The 23,158-nt window shown below is 34.7% G+C and overlaps 2 protein-coding genes across 5 annotated transcripts in view; one reads left to right on the top strand and one right to left on the bottom strand.

Annotated features, from left to right (window-relative positions):
• LOC136028919 (D-aminoacyl-tRNA deacylase-like) overlaps positions 1 to 23,158 on the bottom strand; it is a 68,715-nt gene that overhangs the window by 27,560 nt on the left and 17,997 nt on the right. Inside the window, exons 3-4 of one of the 3 annotated variants that reach the window (XM_065706893.1) lie at positions 22,589 to 22,824; positions 16,674 to 17,079 (exon numbers count right to left, since the gene is read on the bottom strand). In XM_065706893.1, coding sequence (XP_065562965.1) covers positions 16,952 to 17,079; positions 22,589 to 22,824 — 364 coding nt within the window. In that variant the 3' untranslated portion in view covers positions 16,674 to 16,951. Of the gene's footprint in view, positions 1 to 16,673; positions 17,080 to 22,588; positions 22,825 to 23,158 lie in introns of those variants that run through there. The other 2 variants (XM_065706895.1, XM_065706894.1) reach the window with 2 other exon arrangements.
• On the top strand, positions 1,076 to 14,537 carry LOC136028918 (engulfment and cell motility protein 1-like). 2 transcript variants are annotated; one of them, XR_010617921.1, is made up of 5 exons: positions 1,076 to 1,576; positions 3,378 to 3,562; positions 9,241 to 9,371; positions 11,063 to 13,282; positions 13,696 to 14,537. XR_010617921.1 is itself a non-coding variant. In XM_065706892.1 (4 exons), exons 1-4 carry the CDS (start codon positions 1,535 to 1,537, stop codon positions 11,218 to 11,220), a joined length of 516 nt encoding a protein of 171 aa, XP_065562964.1. In that variant the 5' UTR covers positions 1,076 to 1,534; the 3' UTR covers positions 11,221 to 14,537. The 2 variants fall into 2 exon arrangements, 1 of the variants encoding a protein (XP_065562964.1); XM_065706892.1 differs by having other exon boundaries at positions 11,063 to 14,537.

The following is a 23,158-nucleotide window of genomic DNA, read 5'->3' as shown; positions in this document are numbered from 1 at the left end:
CTATTTTTAAAGCTTTTTGTCTAAGAGAGATTCATTGACATGTATATTTTGACTTTTTCAATCTTTACGCTTCTTTCGCAAATATCATAGCTTTTATATCTGAGTGACGTCATTTTAATTTGAACCCATTTCCAATTGTATAATTTTTCATAGTAACATATACAGAATATTATCATTTTACATAGGCGTCATACCGGACAAAACTCATGATGTCATAGATTATATAAAAGATATATAGATTACTGAATGACCATTATTGTAAAAAAAAGTATTGCTAAAAGAAAAATTTTTCAGAAAAGTCTCTTTATTGGCTTCCTTGGGACACGAGGGATTGAACCGCTGACCCATTGATCATGAGAACAACGCTTATTCACCACGCTGTCACAAGGTATAAGATTAGTTTATTTTTCTAAGAGTTCAAAAAGTTCACAAAATTTCAATTGAAAATTTATGATAGCTGATTTGTTTTTTCTTTCGGGGATGGGACTGGAGGATCAACAGAGCAATTGACTATATTCTAATCATGAGTTTGATTTTCTTCTTTACGTATTTATACTTTTTTCTTAACATGTTTCTTTTGTTTATCTGATAATGAGTTAATTTGCCTTCTTCATCATTTTTATTCTGTAGTATTTTCTTTTCTTTTCCCGTATTAAAACATTAACATTTATTCTATAGTATATTCTGATTTACTTGGTTTCTTTTTCTGAAAAACAAAATAATATGCTTTAATCCAAAAATTAACATGGAAAATCTAATCCTCTAAAATCTAATCCACACAAATATTAAAGTATTAAGCATTATGATTTGCATGGTCATTTTATTTGTTCAACTTCCTCCTCAACATGTCCAAAAGGTTTAAAAATTATACAGCCTGCCATTCTTGCACTAGTGCAGATACGCCTTTTGACAACTTTCATACGCACAGTTTGCTTTAAACATTTTGATACACTCATTCTAGATACATTTTGAACAGAGTGCTGAAACTTTCAAAACATTGACGAAACGCGAAAATAAATTACTACAATATTCAAAAAGACTGAAAAAAAGTAAATAAAAATAAACTGAATGTTTAATATATACTAATTCAAAAAAAATCACGAAAGAAGTTTGTCAAAGAAAAGTAGAGCTACAATTTTTTGGTGGGGGGGAGCTACAAGGAAACTTTAACAAAGAGTCAAAGATTTGTTCATGTTTTAACGAGTTGGACAAACATTTCGACAGGGAGTAATCCCCTCCATGGATACGGCCTTGCTCATATCTAGCAGTAATCTTTGGTCAGCAATCTTCCAATACCGTTGGAAAATGATATATTTCAAAATTATAAGTTTTTAACTGTACCATCGTCGTCAGTGTTGCCACATTTAAACTTGAAAATAAATTAGCAAAACTAATTGATTTGTTTTACAACGCTTCTAAATTTGATTTAGACAGTTCTTAGTTCTGTCTTCAGTAGCCTAGTAGCTGTTAAAATTTGACCTCTATATCTTCTTCCAGCAAGCAAGAGGACGCTCCAGCTTATTATATAAAAAAAATGGTGACTTATATGGCCCTGATGTCCAATAACCGATCTTCCGTAAGTATTCTACTATTAGAATAGGTTGTAGTTCTGTTAGGCTATACTGATTGAAAGCTACCACCACTGCCAAAAACTCCTTAGAGCACGAAGGTGGCTGAAGCCAATACAGCTGCGTACCCTGTGGACGATATTCTTCCACCTCATTATTTTCTGAGCTTCACTCTACTGCCGGTACTTCTGTATTATTCAGAACAGACTCAAAAAGCGAGGTTAGGTTCTTTCGTGAAACAAACTACAATGCAGGCACATTTTATGAGAAAATTCAGTTTCATAGCCACAAAGACAAAAATCAATTTAGTTTGCTACGCATAGTGATAGAAGATCTATCAATTGGCCGTTTCAAAATCTTGGCCGTTTTAGAAACTTTCCATATACACATGATATTCCCAAAAAAGCCCCTAAACATAAATGCATATATTCAAAGCTTTGAGAAAGGATTGGAGCATTTGAAAATGGTTCAGATTTTCCAGAAAAAGACTTGTTACCAAAGCCTCGAAGTTTCAGAAATTATTGTTCTATATTTCCAAAAATTGAAAACTACTCCTATGATTCATATTTTCAAAAATTTGTAGATAAAGTCCAGAGAAAAAATTCATCCTGAATCTGAAAAAGTTATTTTTCTAAAAAGAAAAATCGTGACTAACATACGTATACCTTTTTTATTTCCTACTCCAAAACAAATCATAACAAAACCTTTCTATTGAGGACTAGGAGCTCAGGATGGTGGGAGGCATCAAGGGCCAGGGTCAGTTCCCTTATATTTTGAAGTAAGATATTGATGATATTTTCTTCTTTTTTTGAAGGGGGGTCGGTTGAGGTAGTTTCAGAGGGCAGCTCCCATAAGTTGCAAAATCAAATATCGTTAATGTTTCTTTTTTGGAGGGGAGGGGGGTCGGGCCAAGGAGAGCCAGGGCTCAGCTCCCATAAGTCTTGGAATAAAATAACGTTAATAATTTTTTTTGAGGAGAGTAGCGGTTGGGCTCTGAAGGGACAATGGATCTTTCGTTGGCCTTGGAGTATTATCAACATGCCAAGAATCACAGTTTCCATGAGCATTTTTTCGCTAGCATAAAATATGCCTTGAAGACAACCCGAAATATAATCTAATGGCCTTTTAAGCTTCCTTCAGGTGAAGCCACACAAATTTTTGATTACAATTTTGAAAAGTTTTGCAACTAGTTAAGCAACAGGATGTTCCAATGGCCACCATTTTAATTCGTTATGCAGAAAATCATTTACCTTTCCTCAAGGTCAAAGAAAGCTTTTACGCAACTAGTATATGGCTTCTGTTTTTGAGGTAGCCCACTGGAGATCACCCAAAAAAGGCTGATGGTCGAATTTAAACTTTTTGTTTAAACTAAAAGATAGAAATTTTTTTGGAGTTTTCTTTGTCAATTGTAGAAACAAACAGCAACAAAACCATATACGCATGTCTTTCAGAAATGCATAGAACACTTTTAACTGCAGAACCTCAGGCTGCTTTTAAGGGATATTGACTAAATGAATTTTTAAGCTTTCATGAAATTAATCAGCATAATATAGCTTTATAGAATTTTTTTTATTTCAGTCTCTGTCTGCTCTATTTAATGACAGAGGCATTTTTTTTCTTGGAGCAGGACAGGCATGTAATGGATATCCCAACACCAAAATCAAGTACGTGTATGTTGTGGTATCAGTTTAGGCAGCTGTTTGTTCCCTTTTTGTGTTTCCTTCTACCATTAAAATTGTCTTATTCTATTTCTTATTTTCTACTATGTGCTGCAACTTTGATTCTAAATATTTCTGTATATTTTAACAGAGACTCAAAGACAAGTTTTGGTTTATACGATTGTCTCCTAGTCATAAAGTGTTTCATAAAGTGTCTCCTAGTCATAAAGTGGACAAGACTATTCCGTCTCTTGAAGAGCTAAAAAATAAAGTACCTGTCATAGAAATCAAAGATGTGCTTATTGGAAAAGATTGTCCACATGTCAAAGATATCAAGTAAGTAATTTTCCTGTAATTAAGGCATTGCTCAAAAGTATAGAGTTTTGAGTCCGATTTTGTGATGCTACAAGATAACTAGTAATTTTAATGTGTTTTTACTTCATTAGTAAATGGAAAGGACATCGGTCGTTTTTGTCTGCAAAATTGTAAGGTAACTATAGATTGTCATAACGGAAAGGAGTTATTATCTAGTTTGGGATCTATTAAAACCTCGCAGCCGAAGCCTGGGGAAGGCTAATACTCCAAATATCTCCTGTGAGATGCTTGACTGACTTAAAAAAGGAAAAAATAAGCGTTGAGTATTTAAGTATTTAAGATAGCTTGCAATACAAATTAGAAAACAAATACAAGGTTCCGATCCTCAAAAAAACTCTACGGTCTTTCAAAGATTAAATAAAAAGAAACTGATTTTTTTAGCTGAAAGTAAGGAGCGACATTAAAACTTAAAACGAACAGAAATTACTCCGTATATAAAATGGGTTGTCCCCTCCGCAATCCCTCGCTCTTTACGCTAAAGCTTTTAATTGTTTTAAAAAGTAGAATTGTGGCAAAGAGTCAAACTTTAGCGTAAAGAGCGAGGGATTGCGGAGGGGACAACCCATTTTATATACGGAGTAATTTCTGTTCGTTTTAAGTTTTAATGTCGCTCCTTACTTTCAGCTAAAATGGCTTTCTCTTAGTTTTGATCAGACGATTTTGAGAAACAAGGGGTGGAGAAGGAGGCCTAGTTGCCCTCCAATTTTTCGACTGCTTAAAAAGGCAACTAGAACTTTTAATTTTTAACGAACGTTTTTATTAGTAAAAAATATACGTAACTTATAGATTAGCAACTTACATAACAAACTTTCATAATCTTATATCTTTATTATGTATACAAGGGGGTTTGTATCCTCGTTAGTACCTCGCTCTTTACGCTAAATCTTAAGTTTTGTCCCAATTCTTTAAGAATGACCCCTGAATCAGAAAGGCCGTAGAATAAATAGTTGAAATTACTAAAAATACTTTAGTATAAAGAGCGAGGTATTTATCTCCTCCTAAATACCTCGCTCTTTATGCTAAAGTATTTTTAGAACCCCTCATATGCGTAATAATCTCTGTTCGTTTTAGGTTTAAATGCTACTCCTTCCTTTCATTTGAAAAAAACGTTTACATGTTTATTTTTCATTGTTTTCTTATAGTAATGCTAGAAAATCATGCGCCCTTTTCCTTGAATTTTTCTTCCCCCACGACAGATTCCTCCAAGGAAAGATTCTCCAACACAGCCCCCTCCCCTCAGCCCCAACCCCCAAACAAAATAAAATCCCCCTGAAAACGTCTGTACACTTCCCAATAACCATTACTATATGTAAACAGTGGTCAAAGTTTGTAACTTGCAGCCCCTCCCCCAGGGATTGTGGGGGAGTAAATCATCCCCAAATACATAGTTATTATGGTTTTCGACTATGATGAACAAAATGGCTATCTCAAAATTTTGATCCGTTGACTTTCGGAAAAAAATGAGCGTGGGAGGGAGCCTAGATGCCCTCCAATTTTTTTGGTCACTTAAAAAGGGCACTAGAACTTTCCCATTTCCGTTAGAATGAGCCCTCTTGTGACATTCTAGGACCACTTGGTCGATACGATGACCCCTGGGGAAAAGAAAAAAAAACAAACAAACAAAAAACAAACAAATAAACACGCACCCGTGATTATTCTTCTGGCAAAAAATACAAAATTTCACATTTTTGTAGATAGGAGCTGGAAACTTCTACAGTAGGGTTCTCTGATACGCTCAATCTGATGGTGTCATTTTCGTTAAGATACTACGACTTTTAGGGGGTGTTTCCCCTATTTTCCTAAATAAGGCAAATTTTCTAAGGCTCGTAACTTTTGATGGGTAAGACTAAACTTGATGAAACTTATATATTTAAAATCAGCATTAAACTGCGATTCTTTTGATATAGCTATTGATATCAAAATTCAATTTTTTAGAGTTTTGGTTACTATTGAGCCGGATCGCTCCTTACTACAGTTCGTTACCACGAACTGTTTGAAAGAGAAGATGCACATAGTATTTAAACAGTGGCTTATAAACAAAGACAATAAAAGAAGAGAGACAGTAAAAAAAATAATCACCGATGTGTAGGAATTTATTCCTTTCTCAGCAATAATTTGTGCGGCTCAGATCAATCCATGACTAAGTAAGAAAAAACTATAAATAAACCAAATTATAGTTGATAAAAATATTCGTTAGTCTTAATAATGCGAAACTACGAATTTTTCATTAATAAGCTCCTTCCTCTGTCTATTTCCGAAAGATAATGGTGTCAGGATGGACCATTGCCGAGTTCCCCTAACCAGAAGTGTGACTGCAACCAGCACTGGAGGGTCACCTTGAGTAGTGGTGCCCTTCAAGGATATTGTTATCTATTAAACTACACAGTGTTTGCTCTGGATTCTGATTGATTGATAATTCGTCTGCATTTGTTTGTTTTGAAGGGCTATTGTGACCTGAAAACCTCATCCTAGCTACTTTCTCTATTATTGGCTTTTCCCCATAGTAGTATGAGTTATATATAGTATTTTTATGAGTCGGAGGTAATAAGCTTGAGATAAGCTTGTGCAGTATTTCGACTCTCGTTGACAGACGAGCATCACCAAGTGTGGAAACCCTTTTTGTCACCAAGATGGTTCCACGATTGCACAAAGCCTCCATTCTTACGAGAGGTCCTATGGAGTTTTCTTGTGCGGTTTTAAGATGGCTTAAGTACTTCATGTGGATTTGGGGAGATGCATTAGTCCTCATCCTAAATTGGTTTGGGACCCATTGCTTTTTCTGAGGCCATAATAATTTTAATAACACAGAAAAATAGACTTATAATGCTACAACGTTAAAAACAACTTATCATATTAGATGACGAATTCAATACGAAGGTGAAATGAGTGAGTCTGGTAATTGTAGGGGCATCAGTTTGGTTTCTACTGGAAGCAAATTAATTAGTAAAATGATGCTTTTTAAACTTAGAGATGCTGTAGATAGTTTCATAAGAAGAACAGTGTGGTCTTAGGAAAGAGAGTGGACGCGAGAATATGCCGACAAAATTTATAGTATTACTTATAATTGAAAGGTGCCTGAGCCATTAGACCTCTTTAGTTCTCAGTTTTATTGCCGGTTGATTCAGTAAATAGAAGATCTTTAGTGAAGGTTCTATCCTTACATTATATACCGGTTTTATACAATAAGGTGATTAGTAATGTGTGCAAGAATGAACTCCTGATGTTAAGGTGGGAAGTGAGGTTAGTAGCTGGATTTATTTTAAATCAAGGATTAAGCAGGGTTGCGTTCTATCCTCGCTTATATGGGTTATGTTGATGAACTTTGTCCTAAGAAACACGGCAATGAGCATTGAATCAAATGGGGAAGTACAAATCCTTAGATTTAGGTTATTCTGATAATTTAATTGTCCCAGATTGCATTATTAGGAAAATTAATTAGTTTTTGGAGATTTTGTAGGTTCTGGGTACAAGATTAGATTTCAAATTATTATTAAGAGGACTAAGGGGTGTTGACTGGGAATAGATGAAGTGAAGAGGTGATGTTGGGTAATCAGAAGATCGATAAACTGGATAGCTTCACTAACTTAGGTAGTAAAATTAGTAAAGATGTTGGATATAAGGAATATTTTAAAAGGCTCATGATGTTTTTGACCGTAAAAAAAGTTAAACTGTCTACGAATTAAAAATAGAATATTGGCAGCTACAGGGATGACAGTGGTTAAGTGCTGTTCTGTAAAGAAGGCGCTCCTGTTTGAGGAGGAGGAGGAGTATTTTTTAGGTGTTTTCCAAAGGAATTGTCTATGGAGCCAGTTGGGTACCCCTCTTACTCTCCAAATTTCAAACAGTAAGCTGTACTGAAAATGTGGTTCAATCCCGCTCGCTAGGGCTATTGAATAAAAAGCAAGTTTTTTTTTCAACAGAAAGGAAGGTACAACATGAAAACTTACAACGAACAGGAATTATTCCGTATAAGAGAGAGCTGCTCCATCCTCAATGCCTCACTTTTTACGCTAAAGATTGACTTTTGATCCCGATTCTGTAAGAATGACTCTTGAAGCACAAGGACCATTTATTAGAATAAGAATTCTTTTAAATCACTGAAAAACTTCAGCGTAAAGAGCAAGATATCGAGGGTGGGGCAGCCCACCTTCCTCGTGTAAGAAATTTTTTGTCGTTTTAAGTTTTAATGTGTCTCATTACTTTCAGTTGATTTTTTTTTATTTCTTATTGTTTTTCCAAATAATGCCGGACAATCTTCCTCAGTTCTCCGTCAAAATCTCCTCCACGAAAAATTCATCCATGGAAAGATCTTCCCGTGTAAACATCCCCCCCTCTCGGACAATTCCATCATTGCTTTTGCAAAAACGTTATGCAAACATTTCTGCCTGGGAAATTCTTATCCAACATTTATTTGAAAAAAACATATTTTTGTTAAATTTTGGTCATTTTTTAAGTCATGCCTGAATTCCCTCCTTCCATCACTTTTTTTTTAAAAATCCCCCAGACAATTCCAACACCTCTCAAAAATTTCCCAGAACAGTACCCCCTTCCCCCTCCGACATCTCCAAATGTAAAATTGAGTCGTCAAAGAGAAAGTAAGACAAACCATAAGAATTAGATCAAGGATGATTGCAAATTCTCCAACTGTAAAATTTCGTCTGGAGTGTTCAACAACCCCGGAATCTTCACTTTCATATAAAATACTCTCCCTGTCGAAACACCCCCCCCCCCTCCCCACTCAAAGAAATATCTTTATGCATCCTAAGAAGGAATCCAATGTGTAATCAAAAGGCAGATTTTGTACCTTTAAACCATTTTTCTAGGAGCTCTGAGATGTCCTTTCTTAACAAGGTGACCATCTTTGGAGATGGTCACCATCTTTGACATAGCATTGGAGGTGGGTCTAGTTACAATCCAATCTTTTGGATCGTTGAAATAGAACACTAGAACTTGTAATTCCCGTTTGAATGAGTTCCTTCCTAATCTTATAGGACCATTGGCTCAAAATAATCCCCCTGGTGAAAAAAAAGCACTCATCAGAGATCTTTCTTCTGGCAAGAAATACAAAATTTCACGTTTTTCGGATTGAAGCTTGAAACCTTTATTGTAGGTTTTTCTGGTACACTGAATCTGATAGTCAGATTTTCATTAAGATTTCTGTCCTTTTAGGGGTTATTTCTCCTCTTTTTCTGAAACCGCCAGAACTTTTTTTAGGCTCTTAGCTTTTGACTTGTGACATTAAATATAATTACTATATATAATATCAGTCCATGCCAAGGTTGTATCCAGGGGGATGTTTATTGGGCTAAAGCCCCTTCCCCCGAAATTTTTGTACAACTCCATTACTCTACTCCTTTTTCGCCATAACTGCATCCTTTCCAAGCGTTGAAAGGATGGTTCTGTGGGAACGTTTCAGAATAAAGATTGCTGTAAAGTAGGTGAAAGCACTATTTTATGTCTTGATTTAAGTTCTCTGTAGTAGTAGGAATCTCTTTGACCAGTTTTTAAAAGAAATCATTCTTACTTTCCCCTGCATAGTGATGTTAACAACACTTTCTTGGCATATAGGTTCTTTAATTCGACTAATACTATGTGAAAGAAAAATTCCCTGAAAGCAACCTACTTTTTTTGTCTTTTAGGAGTAAGAAAATGACGCATCCTTATGTATTTTCTATGGTATTGGACACACCTGAGCCATCAACTCTTGATTTTGTTGCACCAGATGAACAGACCTATGAATACTGGCTTGATGGCATCAATGCCTTGCTGGGTAATTATTTTCTTGAACTCTTGTTATATCCTTTTTTTCTGATCTCTTTGTATTTTAAAATGGCATGCTGATAATGATCATAAAGCTTATTGGCCATTCAATAGGAATCATTGTAGAGAAAATTCTTCTCTTTTTCTTTGCTGTTAGTATATTAGTAGAAAAGAAACAAAACTACAATAATAATCAACTACAATAATAATCAACTACAATAATAATCAAACCCATTGAAAGAAAACGGAATATTCTCTAGTTATCGCCTGAGGCCCTACCAAGAAAAGTAGCAAAAAAGTATGACCCAACGAACAGAAAAATTTGACCTGACAACTGTTTTTAATTAAAACAATATAGTAAAACTGACTAACCAGATCAAAACAAAGTAGAGCGAAATGCAAAATGCTCTTTTTTTGGCTTTTTTTTTTCTAGCTCAGTACAAGGATATATATTTTGTTGACTTTTGACAAATTTCGAGACAAGTTCAGTTCCAAGTTTGTTTATTAACAATATATGTTCCACAACGAAACACGAAGATAGACATCTAACAAAGGGCTATTTACATCTAATAAATGACTCTACATAAATTGACGTTTATAAACTAAATCTAATGGAAGCATATGACTATGCTGGCAAAACTAAATACTCTTAGGCATAAGGTAAATTTCTGACCAATAGGGAATTTATACCAGTGTTAAAAGAGGACCACTTTACTTATTTTAAACAATTTTTTTCCCTGTCAAAATAACGGCTGACAAAGAAAAGGCTTTAGTCTGATATTCCTACGTGACTATGTTTAATGTCATCAACTTATTACGTTGGAATTTAGGTTTTATGGTTCAATCCAAAGTCATTTTTTGTCATTGTCGACTTCGGTCATTTTTCGAGCTGGTTTTAGGTTACTTGTTAGATGCAGATAGACAATATCTAAAAAGATATATGTCTATCTAAAAAATATTACTCTTATTTCTAGATTTATTGAATTCATATCAATGTTTTCTTAACTTCTCGTTGATTTCCCTCTACAAATATGTACATCTACACTTCTCGCTGTAGACATATGACTTTTTTGAATTTCTGATTCTTCTCTCTATAATTGTTTATCTTCATCCCTCAGTCATACCCATGACATGCATAAATTTTTTGAGCCTTTCCGTGTTGGCTTAGGACGACTTGACGCACATTCATCATCATGGCTAATTGATCCGTGATTTTGATTTGCCCTTTTTGCTTATATTTGAATTGGGAGGGGGTGCTGTAATTAATTTTTCCCCTTGCTCCACCAACCCTAGAAACGGCTCTGTTTATGCCTCATGTACACTTTTTAGATTTTGTATCAAAATTTTTGAAGTTATTGTTAATGATTTAATTGCAATCTTCTCTAATGTTATAGGTTCCAAAGTACTGGTAAGTTTAATCCTTAGTTGTGAATCAATATTAATTGTTCCCAATTCATTCTATATTTTTAGTCTTTATCCCAATGTTTCGCTGGGGAAAATAATAGATGGCGTTTGACATGCCGATAGCATGGGAACGAAAGATGATAATGGTGGTAACTTTAATTATTCAGTGCCAAGTATGACAACGTGAACTATACAGCGATTTTCGTTTAATAAACGAAAAATTAAGCGAGAAAAACGGGGTTTAAATTAACGCCTGAGCAGGTTTTCAATTTTTATGTCTAGCACTTTCATTTTCAGATCGGCCCTTAGTCAGTAAAGAACCGAAGAATGATCTTGATATGCTGTTAGCTATAGAATTCAAATTGCAAACACTTGAATTAGAAGGAATTGAGATACCCGAAGAGTTACCAGTGTTGCCGCCTGAGCCAGAAACCTACGAATTTTATTTCCAATGAGCTTATTTTGTCATTTAGTATTCCTGTTTCTGATTCTTGTTAAAACTTAGTCTTGTCTAAAGATAGCAAATTTTTGCTATCTAATTTGTTTATTCTAAAGATAGCAAATCTTGTCATCTAAGCAAATTATCATACAAAATCCCTGGGCAAATTTTATTGGGTAGCAGATGCAATGATTTCTTCGATTGCCTTAACTTTTCCAAATATAAATAAATACCCTAAAGACTCGTATATTTTTTTAATATAAAGAGTGATGATTGGACTTTGTAAATTTATCTAATACCTCATACATTTTTGTAGGTTTTTCCCTTTTTTTTTAGTTTTATAAATAGTAAATATAGAGTTGAAAAATACAATTCAAGGCGAATCATGCGTGATTTTATAGAAATTGATTTCGTCCTTACTAATTCCATGGGTTTCAACGATCGATGTAGATTATTGCTATCCTTATCGGTCGGCAAAAATCCTTTATAGTTCTAAAAGAAGAAATTAATTCCTAGATCCCGCTAAAGCAAGCAAATTAGTACTGTCCGTCTGTGTATTCGATAACTATTAATAAAAAAGAATTCAAAAATATTCTCCCAGTTTTTCGTGATTAATTCTGATTAATCCGTATAATAAAGAGGCAATTGATTCTGATCTTATGCGTAGTTCCCAAGTCCCCTGTAGTTTCCGAACGTTGTGTGGAAGATGCAGTTATGGTTAAAACGAGATCTTTTTGCCAGGAATTTCCAATTTATCTAGTATTTTGTCAAATTTAATATTTTCTAGTCTGAGAGAGTGGGCGGAAAGCTATGGATTTAAAATTTCTAAAACCCGATTCTATTTTGCAGAAATTATGAATATTTACTGAACAACTGAGAAAAATAAAGAAATGGGATAAATGTTAGGAAAGATGCTGGAAATAGCTCAGTGGTTGTATCATGGCATTGATAATAAATCTGCATCTATTATTCCATATTTTTCGGATGTGTCGTACGGATGTTATATAAATACAAATTAGAGCCTTGCAAGTTAAAGTGAGTTATTATTGGAAGATATATTAGCGGCCCCCATGTTCACGCGTACCGGACACCGATTATCATAAATAGAAGAACCTAACAAAGACGATGTAGACAAGGCGCGAAAGTATGCGTATCTTTTAAAGATTTTTTTAAAATATTTTTCTTTTTAATTTGATTCTTTAAGATGTTTTACTTACATTTTTTTCGAAAGAGAAATTAATTTTGATCAGTCTGGCTTTTTGATCAGTTTTGATCGCGCAAAAAAGGGGGTGCTTGCAGCCAAGGTTCCTTTAAAATATTGTTATTTTCCTTAATATTTATATCATATTTAATATAACATTCAAATTTATTTAATATAATATTATATATAAAATATCGTTATTAACAATATAAAAAATATATTGCTATTTCTACGATATTTCCTCAATATTCTGGCCTCTTTGTGGAATTTGCGAAAATAGACGCTATACGAAACTAATCTACTGCTTAATCTGCTTTAGGCTCACTGAATTAAGTAGCAGTTTTAACAATATTTATTAAGAATCGTCTCACAAAAAAAAAGAATGAAGTATCTCACATTGTTTTAAAAATGAATATAAAGTGAGAAAAATTTTGAGAAAAAGCAAGTATTTGACTGCTATCTATTTAAATCGTAATGACTGTAAGACGATCCATTTAAATGAATTTGAATCTGTTCTAGCATATTGTCCAAATGTGCTGTTTTGGACGACTGCTCAGACTGAGAGAGCGTTGGTGTAATTAGAAAATTTAAATATACCATTAATAGCAATTTATATACCTCAGCGGAATAAATTATTTATTTTTTCTCGGGATTCAGAGTCACTCCAAGATTTTCGGCTTATATTACTGGCTAAAAATTCAGGCTAATTATCAAAAACTGTTTTTTAGTTCTTTTTTTAATATAATTCTTTAAATACTTGTCAGATGTACCTGGCGTTGTCCGAGAATCTTTATAATACTTTATTACATACTTTTGGTATCACAACTTGGTTTCCCGTTTTTTTTTTCTGAATTTACATAATGTGATGGAAATTCAGGCTTTCCTGGGCATTAAAATACATCTGAAGATCTGTTTTTGCTCGTCTTGATTTTGTAAAGACTTAGTGATGCTGTTGATGTCTGGAGATATTTTTTAGGAAAACCTGAGTTAATTTTATACGCCAATTTAATGAGCTTCATCTTAATTCCGTTAATTAGTCGTTAATTAATTTCGTTAATTTATGAGCTTCAATGATGAGGCTCTTGACCGTCATCACTAGATGTGAAACAGAACACGATGTAGGATCTAATCATTGGTCTGTCCAAGTTTTTGCACTGGTGGTTAAACTTTCGTCGTAATGTTTCCAAAAATTGTTTGTATTGACATTCAAGAAGCCTTAGAATTTGTAGTAAATTGTTTTTAACAGAAGTCAATTGATTAAATTAAGTCAGTGACTTAATAAGCATTAAGTCAATTAACCATTAAGTTCATTAGGGGCGTAGTGATTTTCTGCCTATTTTTGAAATAGTGAAATATTAAACTTGATTACTTTAGGATTTCTGCAGGTGACCTAAAAGTCTGTGTACATTACTTTTTTTGGAAAGGAGATCTGACTAATGTCGAAAGGATTGGAATGATTTCAACTTCACAAAAAGAATTTTTCTTACAGCTTTTTCTGCAGAAAAATATAATACCTTTTTGCAATTATTAAATCAAAACAACGTTAAGTCAAAAACACCTTGTCTTTAGACAATACAATTAAATATACTACATTTTATACTCGAAATTTTTGGGATGGATGGTCACATTGTGATCGATCGAAAGCAGTGTCCCCAAAATTTTTATTTCGGCATCATTTTCTTTTTCGAAGGGGAGTGTGGAGGAGGGGCCAATAAATTAGTCAGTAATATTATAACACACAGAAAACATTGATCCTTTTGTGTATCAAGTAGAAGGAAATCTTCGTCTTAGTTTGCATCCAGGATAGCCTTTTAATTCTTTCCCCATTTTAGATTGTATCCAGTGGTGTCAATTAGGGGAGATTTACCCCTGTTTTAACCACCACCACCCCCCCCCCCCCCTCTTTGTATATTTCCATTGATTGATGCTGCTGGTAGTGTTTACGAAGTTCAAACGAATAGAACTTTTCTATATGCGCACCAATTTGTTTTGAATATTTGTGCTGATTTTTTTTTTTAGCTTTGTTTGGTTTCTTAACTATATTGTGTTGTGTTTTAGAAAATGCGTGTTCGGCAAGAGTACAATTTTTATATGTTCTGCTTTTAGTAAAAATAAATGACCTTCGCCATCAAGTGCATTTACGGTTTAAAGGAGAAGAGCCATAGAAAGTGGGAAAGAGGAAAAACGCAGCTATTGTTCATTAAGTGCTGTTGAAAAACGAAAGCATAAAACATTTTAAAAAACATTACGGTTGAAAAAAACGTTAAAAATTAACGACAAACATTAAAACATTATCGGTGCAAGAGTGAATTGGCCTTTTTATCATAAAAAATGTATTATATTAGTTTAAAGATCAATTTTCAGATAATCAGCATTTTAATAAAATAGTCAATGGTATCAAACTATTAATTAAGACTAGTGTTTGAAATAGTTTTGCAAAGTATTCCGTTGTTTTTATAAAAAAAAACAAGTTCGTCTGACTGACTTCCCTCCTTAGTCTAAAAAGCAAATTTCAAGAAACCATAACCTTAAAAAAAAGCCATTTTTTTTTATGGCTTTTCTGTTTAAGATGAGCCAAACACTGATTCTCCGAATCTGTATTTTTAGAAGAAACATCTTTTAACTCCACCACTGCAGTTTCTGTACGCTGCCCAAATTAAGGGTTCACTTTTGCGTCTTTGAGGGCGCTTCGGCGTGCACAGCTATCTTGAACTCTGGTAGCGTTGTGCTCCGATTTCTTATTAGTAATAGTAATTTTTAGTTTTAAATTAATATCTTTGCATTGACTCATAGGAAAGTTGGCACATACATTTTTACGCTCAGAGGCACAAAAAATGTAGAAAAAGAAGTATAATATAGAAAAAAGCTCCAGCTCCTCCCTGAACCCATTTAAGGTCTATTCGTACTCGAAAACCGCTGCTTTCCATTTTGGTTGTTTCAAAACAAAGTTGTTAGGTTAGTTCCACATTTTCCTCAATGTCGCCACGTTGAATCGTGAAAATGAATAAGCAGCTAATTGTTGATCTTGTAAACAGCTAAGCCTTTAAAGTAAAATACCTTCTTGATCTGTTTTGGGCCATATATTTTTACTGGTTTTTCATACACGTTTCTCTCTTCTAAACTAGATGCCCGATTCCATCAAAAACTGACAAAGGAGATGGCTTTCAATAAAAGTGGTATTCATATCTTTCAAGACATATGTGGTTGTGGAGTACCCATTTAACCAATTCAAGCAATCTTGTTTCCCTTTCACTGTCCTTGGAACTTCAACATTTATGATTAGAAAAAACTTCAAAATGCAATTGTTCTTCGTGCTAAGTATAGTCGAAGAAGAATGCGTTGTTGAACTAGGAAACCTCGCGTTAATAGGGTCCCAAACAGAACAACAGCACTTGATCAAAATTAAAATCCCATAACATATTATGACAGAACTCGGTAAATAGATGGTGATGATGATTTTTCTAAAGAACGTTTTTTTAGTTGATGTTTTCTATGGAATAAAAGATTAACGTGCTCGTAACGTGGCAAAGAGTCTACAAATTTCTCAAAAATTTTATTAAACTTTTAAAATGTTCACTTTACCCTTACATTTCTTGCAGTTTTAAGTCATCCAGCCAAAATCATAACATTAATGCAAAGTAGAACACTAATGTGCACTTACTGCAAAAGTAAATGTTTACAGATGTTTGATTTTCTTTTTGGTAAAAATTAGGACACAAACATCACTCTATGCAAAGACTTCAGGTTCCACAGTTTCCTGATTTTCTTTGAAAAATATGTTTTTATTCAAAATTTCATCAGAAAAATCTGTTTTTTCGATCACAGAAATATTATTTAGTGTTTTGAAGATTTGTTAACTAAGTCTTTGAATATTTGTTATTTATCCACAAGTTAAAAAAAGGGGACAGAATTCACTTCCAAGAGTTACCAGGCGTTTTGGACATACTGTGAATGGTGATTGAATGAATTACATTCTCGGACACGCATAAAAATTCAATTCAACTACCTGGTAAGCGTTACACTGACCTCTAGTGCAAAGTACACTAGTACACTCGTCTAGTACAATAATGCCAGGTTTTTCTTCTAACTCTATTGGACTATCTCTCCTGGCTTTTTCTATAATTAGCCATGACTTAATGCCCACAACTATTCCATTTTAATTCATAGTCAGTAATAATTCATAGGTCAGTGTCTCTGACCGCTGATATCTGATCTAGGTCACTGACCTCTGATATCTAGTGCAAACAAAGAAACAACCTTCCAGAGAATAATTTCGAACCCTTTACTCAGTATTAATTTTCGTTCAAAAATGAAGTTTAAAAATATGTAGGGGTCGTCACTTTTGATTCTTTTATTTGCAATCACAAGTTTGGTTCAAAATGCACGAGTATGTTCTATTTTTCGTCCTCTTCCAGTTCAGCTTTATCTTTGGTGTCTTTTAGAGGAGATACAATTTCTACAGTAACGGGGCCGTCATTTTCAATTAGCACTGAACGAACCTTTCCAAAGATCCCATCTGGAAAAGATATTAAAAAGTCTAAATAAATCACTGGCGTCCATTTTGATTGATTTCAGTTTTACAATCGCTTTGTTTATCTTTTGGCGAAATAACTTCAACAGTTACAGGGCCGTCATTTACGATTTGAACGGACATCATGGCTCCAAATATCCCATCTGGAAAAAACCAGTCAATAGAAAATACTAAAACATTTGTTGTCTTTGTCTTAAAGAGTAAATACAAATAACCCCATCGGGATTACAATTAGTATAGAACAGAACCAGCCATTAAACCTCTAACCTGCACATGGGACATCTTCTTCACGGGCTCAGCAAGCCTTAAAGGAATGCGATACATTAAAAATGTCTCGTCCCTTATAAACTTTTTTATTGTGAGTGGCTAAATTATTCAGAATGGATTCGGTTGTCTTGACATAACTTATAGAACTTGGATAGGCAAATTAAGGGCAACCTCGGGAAAGGCAAAGTGCAGGGAGAAAGGAAAGGCGAAGTGCAGGAGGTTAGTGCAGGGGGAGGGCGAAGAGGCTCAATAATGTGCATCTCCAATGCAGACAAAATTAACGTTTTAACATTTGAAGACAGCTGGGGTTCCTGAGTTGAAACTTCCAGTGAATGTTGAGGGGGCCAACTCGATATTGAATTACGAATAGGTGGAGAGGGTAGGGCGTATTCAAAAGACAGTGAATGCATCCAGGTTATCAAAATATCGTATCTTCAATATCTTGGAAACAGAATGGGCCATTGAAATTGGAAACTAAAAATTCTAGTGCCCTGTTTAAGGGTTGAAAGTGATTGGAGGACAACTTGCCCCTGTGTTGTGCTCGTTTTTCCTAGCCACAGCCACAACAGCAAAGGCATCCGATCATAATTATGAAACGTAAAGTAGTCAAAAGGTCAATAAATCTCTTTGGTGATCAGATTACCCTTACAGCTCCTTGGACGAGGGCCACGGAAAATACAAGTTTCCCATCATTTACAAACAGATTTAATCGAACATTTCGCGACATCAAGCTATAAGTAAGGTGCAACAAAGACTAATGGTCATGTAAACTTTTGAAAAGAAATTTTCATAACAATACATACATCAAAAGAATTTTCTTTATGGTGAATCCCAATATATAAAACATATCAAAAGATACGAATCTGATAAAATTTTAGTGATTTTTGAAAAAAAGGGAAAATATCCCCAAGCAACAAGTGGTCTTGATGAGAATTAAACCATCAAGCTCAATACATCAGAGAATCCTTCTGTAAAAGATTCAAGATCCCATCTACATAATATGGAATTTTGTATTTTTCGAGAAGAAATATTATTTTTTGTTACGTCTTTTTCCCTCATGGCTTTTTGTATTGAACTGATGGCCCTAGAAAGTCGGGAGGCAGCCCATTCAAAGAAAAATTAAAAGTTCAAATGGACATATTAGGTAGCCAAAAAGATTTTTCGCCGGAAAATGGCTTTTTTGCAGCTTTATGGCCCCAAACAACAATTTTTGTCCAAACAGGACAAAGTCGCTATCGATATAATATTTGGAGATAGTCAGTCAATTTAAATTATTGAAAACAATATATATTGAGCTTTTCCAGTTTCAGAAGCAGAAATGCCGAACAGTAGCGCGCTCATTCCTACAGAGTCTAGTGGTCCATATGAAATAAACAGCTAATGTTAACCAGGGAGGGAGACGGACAATTTAAAAAAAAAATTCTGGCATAGAAATGCCTGTTTTAATCTTTATTTTGTCTGTCCATAAGTATAGTGGGATAAAAGAAACACCACAACATAAAGCACAAGTAAAAAAAAGATTTCGGCCAATCTTGTAAGGGGCAATCCATATATAATAATAACGTGTATGGCAATTCATACACGTTAAAATTAACTGTTTACTAGTGTTCTAACAGGACCTAGAGAGGTTAAGATAGCTATTGAATCAATGAGATATCACATACCATCGGCGTTAGATATTACTACTACTACTAATGACTCACCGCAGCACCAAGCCACCTGAGGCCAACACAGTCACGCACAGTCCTCCTCCAACCCAATCTATTCAAGACCTCCCTCTTTACACCCTCCCAGGAAGTTCCCATTTCCTTTAAATCTTTATTAATGATATCATCCCACCCCAGACGAGGACGAACTGCTTTCCGTTTAGCCCCAGACGGTTGCCCAAAAAGGAAAATCTTCAGCAATATGTCATCCTTCATATTCAGAAAGTGATCTACCCATCTCAACCTTTTTTCATTATAGCCCTAGAGAGCGGGATTGAACCACATTTTTCGTACAGCCCGCAGTTTGAAATACGGTCAGTCAGCCTGGTACCTAGGACAATCCGTAGGCAATTTCACTGGAAAACATATAGTAAATTTTCATCCGCTTTTCGGAGCGCCCATGCTTCAGAACCATATTTGACCACTGTCATCACTGTAGCTTCTGATATTTTAATCTTGGTTTGCAGCCTTATCTTCCTATTCTTCCAAACTTTTTTTTTAACTGTGAGAAAAAACACCCTGAGCCTTGGCTATTCTACTTTTAACATCTTCACTGCTCCCACCGTTTTCACTAATAATACTACCAAGGTATGTGAAGCTGCCCATCTGATCAATCTTTTCGTTAACCAACGTCACCTTTCCATCTTCACTTATTCTTAGCCTTAGTGACTTGGTCTACTTAACATTAATTTTCAAACCTATTCTAGCACCCTGAACTCGCAGAACCTCTAAAAATTCATTCATTTTACTCACACTTTCATCTAATATGCTCAAATCATCAGCATAATCTAAGTCCAGGAGAGTTTTTCCTCCCCATTTGATTCCGTGATCTCCAATTGCCTTTCCTGTGCTCCTTATGGCAAAGTCCATCAAAATGATCCATATAGAGGGGGATAGAACACATCGCTGCTTAACTCCTGATTTAATACAAAACCAGCTGCTATCCTCATAACCTGCCTTAACCGCAGCAGTATGATTCTCGTACATAGCACAAATCACTTTAACGTATTTGTCTGGTATACCATATAAGGATAAGACCTTTGCTAAAGCTCTTCTATCAACAGAATCGAACGCTTGCTCATAATCTATAAAACTGAGGTCCAAAGGTGTTTGACAACGATGGCACTTCTCAATTATTAACTTAAAAATGAAAACTTGGTCAACACATCCTCCATCTTTTCTAAAACCGCACTGTTCTTCTCTTAAAACTATGTCTACAGCATCTCTCAGTCTAAAAAGTATCATATTACTAAGTAATTTGCTACCTACAGAGACCAGACTAATGCCTTGATAATTACGACACTCACTCCTGTCACCTTTCTTATACAGTGGTTAAGTTAAGGTTTTCCTAAAATCATTATTCCATTACGTAAATGATTACGTATCGAAGTTTTATTCTAAAACGAAAGAATTCCAAACTAAACAACATAGTCATTTTGTTCAGAATAATCAAAGGATCATATGTCAATACCTACGGGGTTGACACAACCTCTCCAGAGCTGGGGGATAAGAGCCTGGTATGTTTGATCCTGAGTCTTCAAAAAGGCAAGAAGTACTACTACTAACAACTCACCCCAGCACTAAGCCGCCTGAGGCCAACACAGCTACGCATGCTTCTCCTCCATCCCAATCTATTCAAAGCTTCACTCTTTTAAACCTTTCTTTATGACATTCTCCCGCCCAAACCGCGGACGACCTGCTTTCCGTTTAGCCCTAGACGGTTGGCCAAAAAGGACAATCTTTGGCAATCTGTCATCCTTCATCCGCAGAACTTGCCCTAGTCATTTCAACCTTTCTCTCATTATAGCCCTAGAAAGTGGGACTGAACCACACTTTTCGTACCTACTGTTTGAAATACGGTTAGTTAGCCGGGTACCCAGATCAATCCATAGGCAATTTCTCTGGGAAACATCTAGCAAATCTTCATCCGATTTTTGGAGCGCCCATGCTTCATAGCTTCATAACATCTAATAGCTAAGCCTCTGGGGATACTATTCCCTCGCAGCCCCCGGGTCAAGCAATATAAATTAATTTACGATTGCACATGAGACTGGTTTTGACTGCAACTGTGACTACTTCGAACTGTGACAACTTGCAACTATGACTGCTTGCAACTTCTGCCCCACCTATTTGTGACTTCTTTCGGAGAATATTGAGGGCGATGTTAAACTTTAAAACTTTGATGTTGAAAAAAATACCACCTTGATGTTTTTATACTTTGATAAAACTTTGATGTTGAAAAAGAAATTGATTTTGATTTGGCAGTCTAAACGAACAGAAATTAAAAAAAAAACGGAAAAATAGGCTTTTCAAAGAAAATCACAGCATATATTAAACTTACGTTAAGAAGAAATAAAGTCCTATCATAATTCAAAATTAAAATAACCAGAAAGTACTATTAAAGAATAAATGAAAACCAAAACGAACAGAAATTAAATAAACAGTCAGAGCAAAAAAAATTACAACACGTATTATATAAACGAATAAATAATTACTAAAACGAGTAAAACTTAAATTGAACATACAAACAAGGCTTAAAACAAATACAAATAACTACAAATACGAGTTTGGCTACTGTCCCCTTCCCTAACTGTAAAAGTATAGAACCTTCTGTGGCATTTGCGTTTTTTTGAAAACTATATATGTATTGAACAGTCCCTGGAAAGAACTAATAAAATTAAACAATATTTGATTTATAATGACAATGATTGCTGAAAGCTCATTAGTTCAAGATTTAATTTCACTTTAGTTTTCATTTTCCTATTCAACGCTGTAATAAGCACAAAAAGAAAATATTCTCCATTTAATTTGTTATTAGTTAAGCACAAATCATGCAGTAGGCTTTAAAAATTTTCCATTTAGGGAAGGACACTATAGTCAAACTCTTGTTTCTAGTGATTTTTGCTCGTTTTAAGCTTGGTTTGCATATTCAATTTAAGTTTTACTCGTTTTAAGATTTATTTATTCATTTATGTTAGTACCTGATGTATGTTGGTTTGTTGTGTTTTTTTTTCTGTTCGTTTTGTGTTTTATTTATTCTTTAATAGATATTTCAGATCGACTTGAGTTTGAATTATTATAGGAATTTATTTCTGGTGATCGTAAGTTTAATACACTATGGCCTTAACTTTTCTTTGATAAACTTTTTTTCAGAAAGTTTTTTCTTAAATCAACTGTATTTAAATAGACAAGCTGTTGACTGATTCTGATGCGCTAAGTACTCTTACTCTATCCAGATACTTCAAATACTTCTATTCAAGCTCACGTTCCCATAGCCTGGCGAGGGCCTGGATCAATCCGTTGCTATGTAAGATAGTGCAAATAGACCAACCCGAGGAAAAATCTACGAAAAGTTCTGACCCGACTTCGTTCCCCTCTTCCCCTGCTCATAATGAAAAGTCTAAGCTGACACAAAATAGCTACGAGATACACAAGGTGCTAATCTTCTCTTTGGGGCAAAATCCTGTTTAGATGAGAAACACGAAGAATAAAGGCAAAGAAAGGATAAAGATATAACTTCAAATTAATTAATCCCAACTTACATAAAAAAGAAAAGGTATATGTGGCATATCGTTATAGGAAAAATTAATCAGTAGCTACGGTAGTAATTTTAGTCTCTAGTAAGCCAATGAGAAAAAGATTCCCTTCTTTTCACTTTCTTAATTACTTCAAAACAAACCTTTGACTAGTTCTGGCTTATGTAGCGTTTTAACTCTTTCCAGAAATGCCTGATACAATTTCTTTGAGTCTTCCGTTGGCATGGCCTGGCGAAAGTCTGGCTTATTCCCTTTCCATGTATGATACAAAGTAAACTGACTTATACAAAGAAGCTCCAGTGAAAGATCTTTGACTGACTTCATCCACCTCTTTTCATCTTCATCATCGAAAAGCCTAATTGACAAAACTTTCTGTGCCCTAAAAGAGTGTTTCGGATGTACAGGTCAGTGGTAAAGTATAAAATTAACGATGTATAACACTTCACACAAATAACAATGTATCACTAATCACAAATAAACCTGTCACCGAATTCAACATTGAATTTTCCTGCTAAAATTGACCGCCTCTTTTTAATCAAAAGTAGTCAAATACCAGAATCGCTATGTAAACCCCTCCCAGTTTACAATGAAGTGCCCGGGTATACTTCGAAGGAGAGAAATACCCCTAACTTTTCTAAATCCACGATATTACCAATTTGTTTCCTTAAATCCTCACCCTTTCTTTTAATCCGATCCCTCTCAAAATTTCTACA

Source organism: Artemia franciscana, chromosome 7 (assembly GCF_032884065.1).
Source record: "Artemia franciscana chromosome 7, ASM3288406v1, whole genome shotgun sequence".
Classification (NCBI taxonomy): Eukaryota; Metazoa; Arthropoda; class Branchiopoda; order Anostraca; family Artemiidae; genus Artemia; species Artemia franciscana.
Note: the sequence above shows the minus strand (reverse complement) of the source record. Positions and strands in the feature narration are given on the sequence as shown.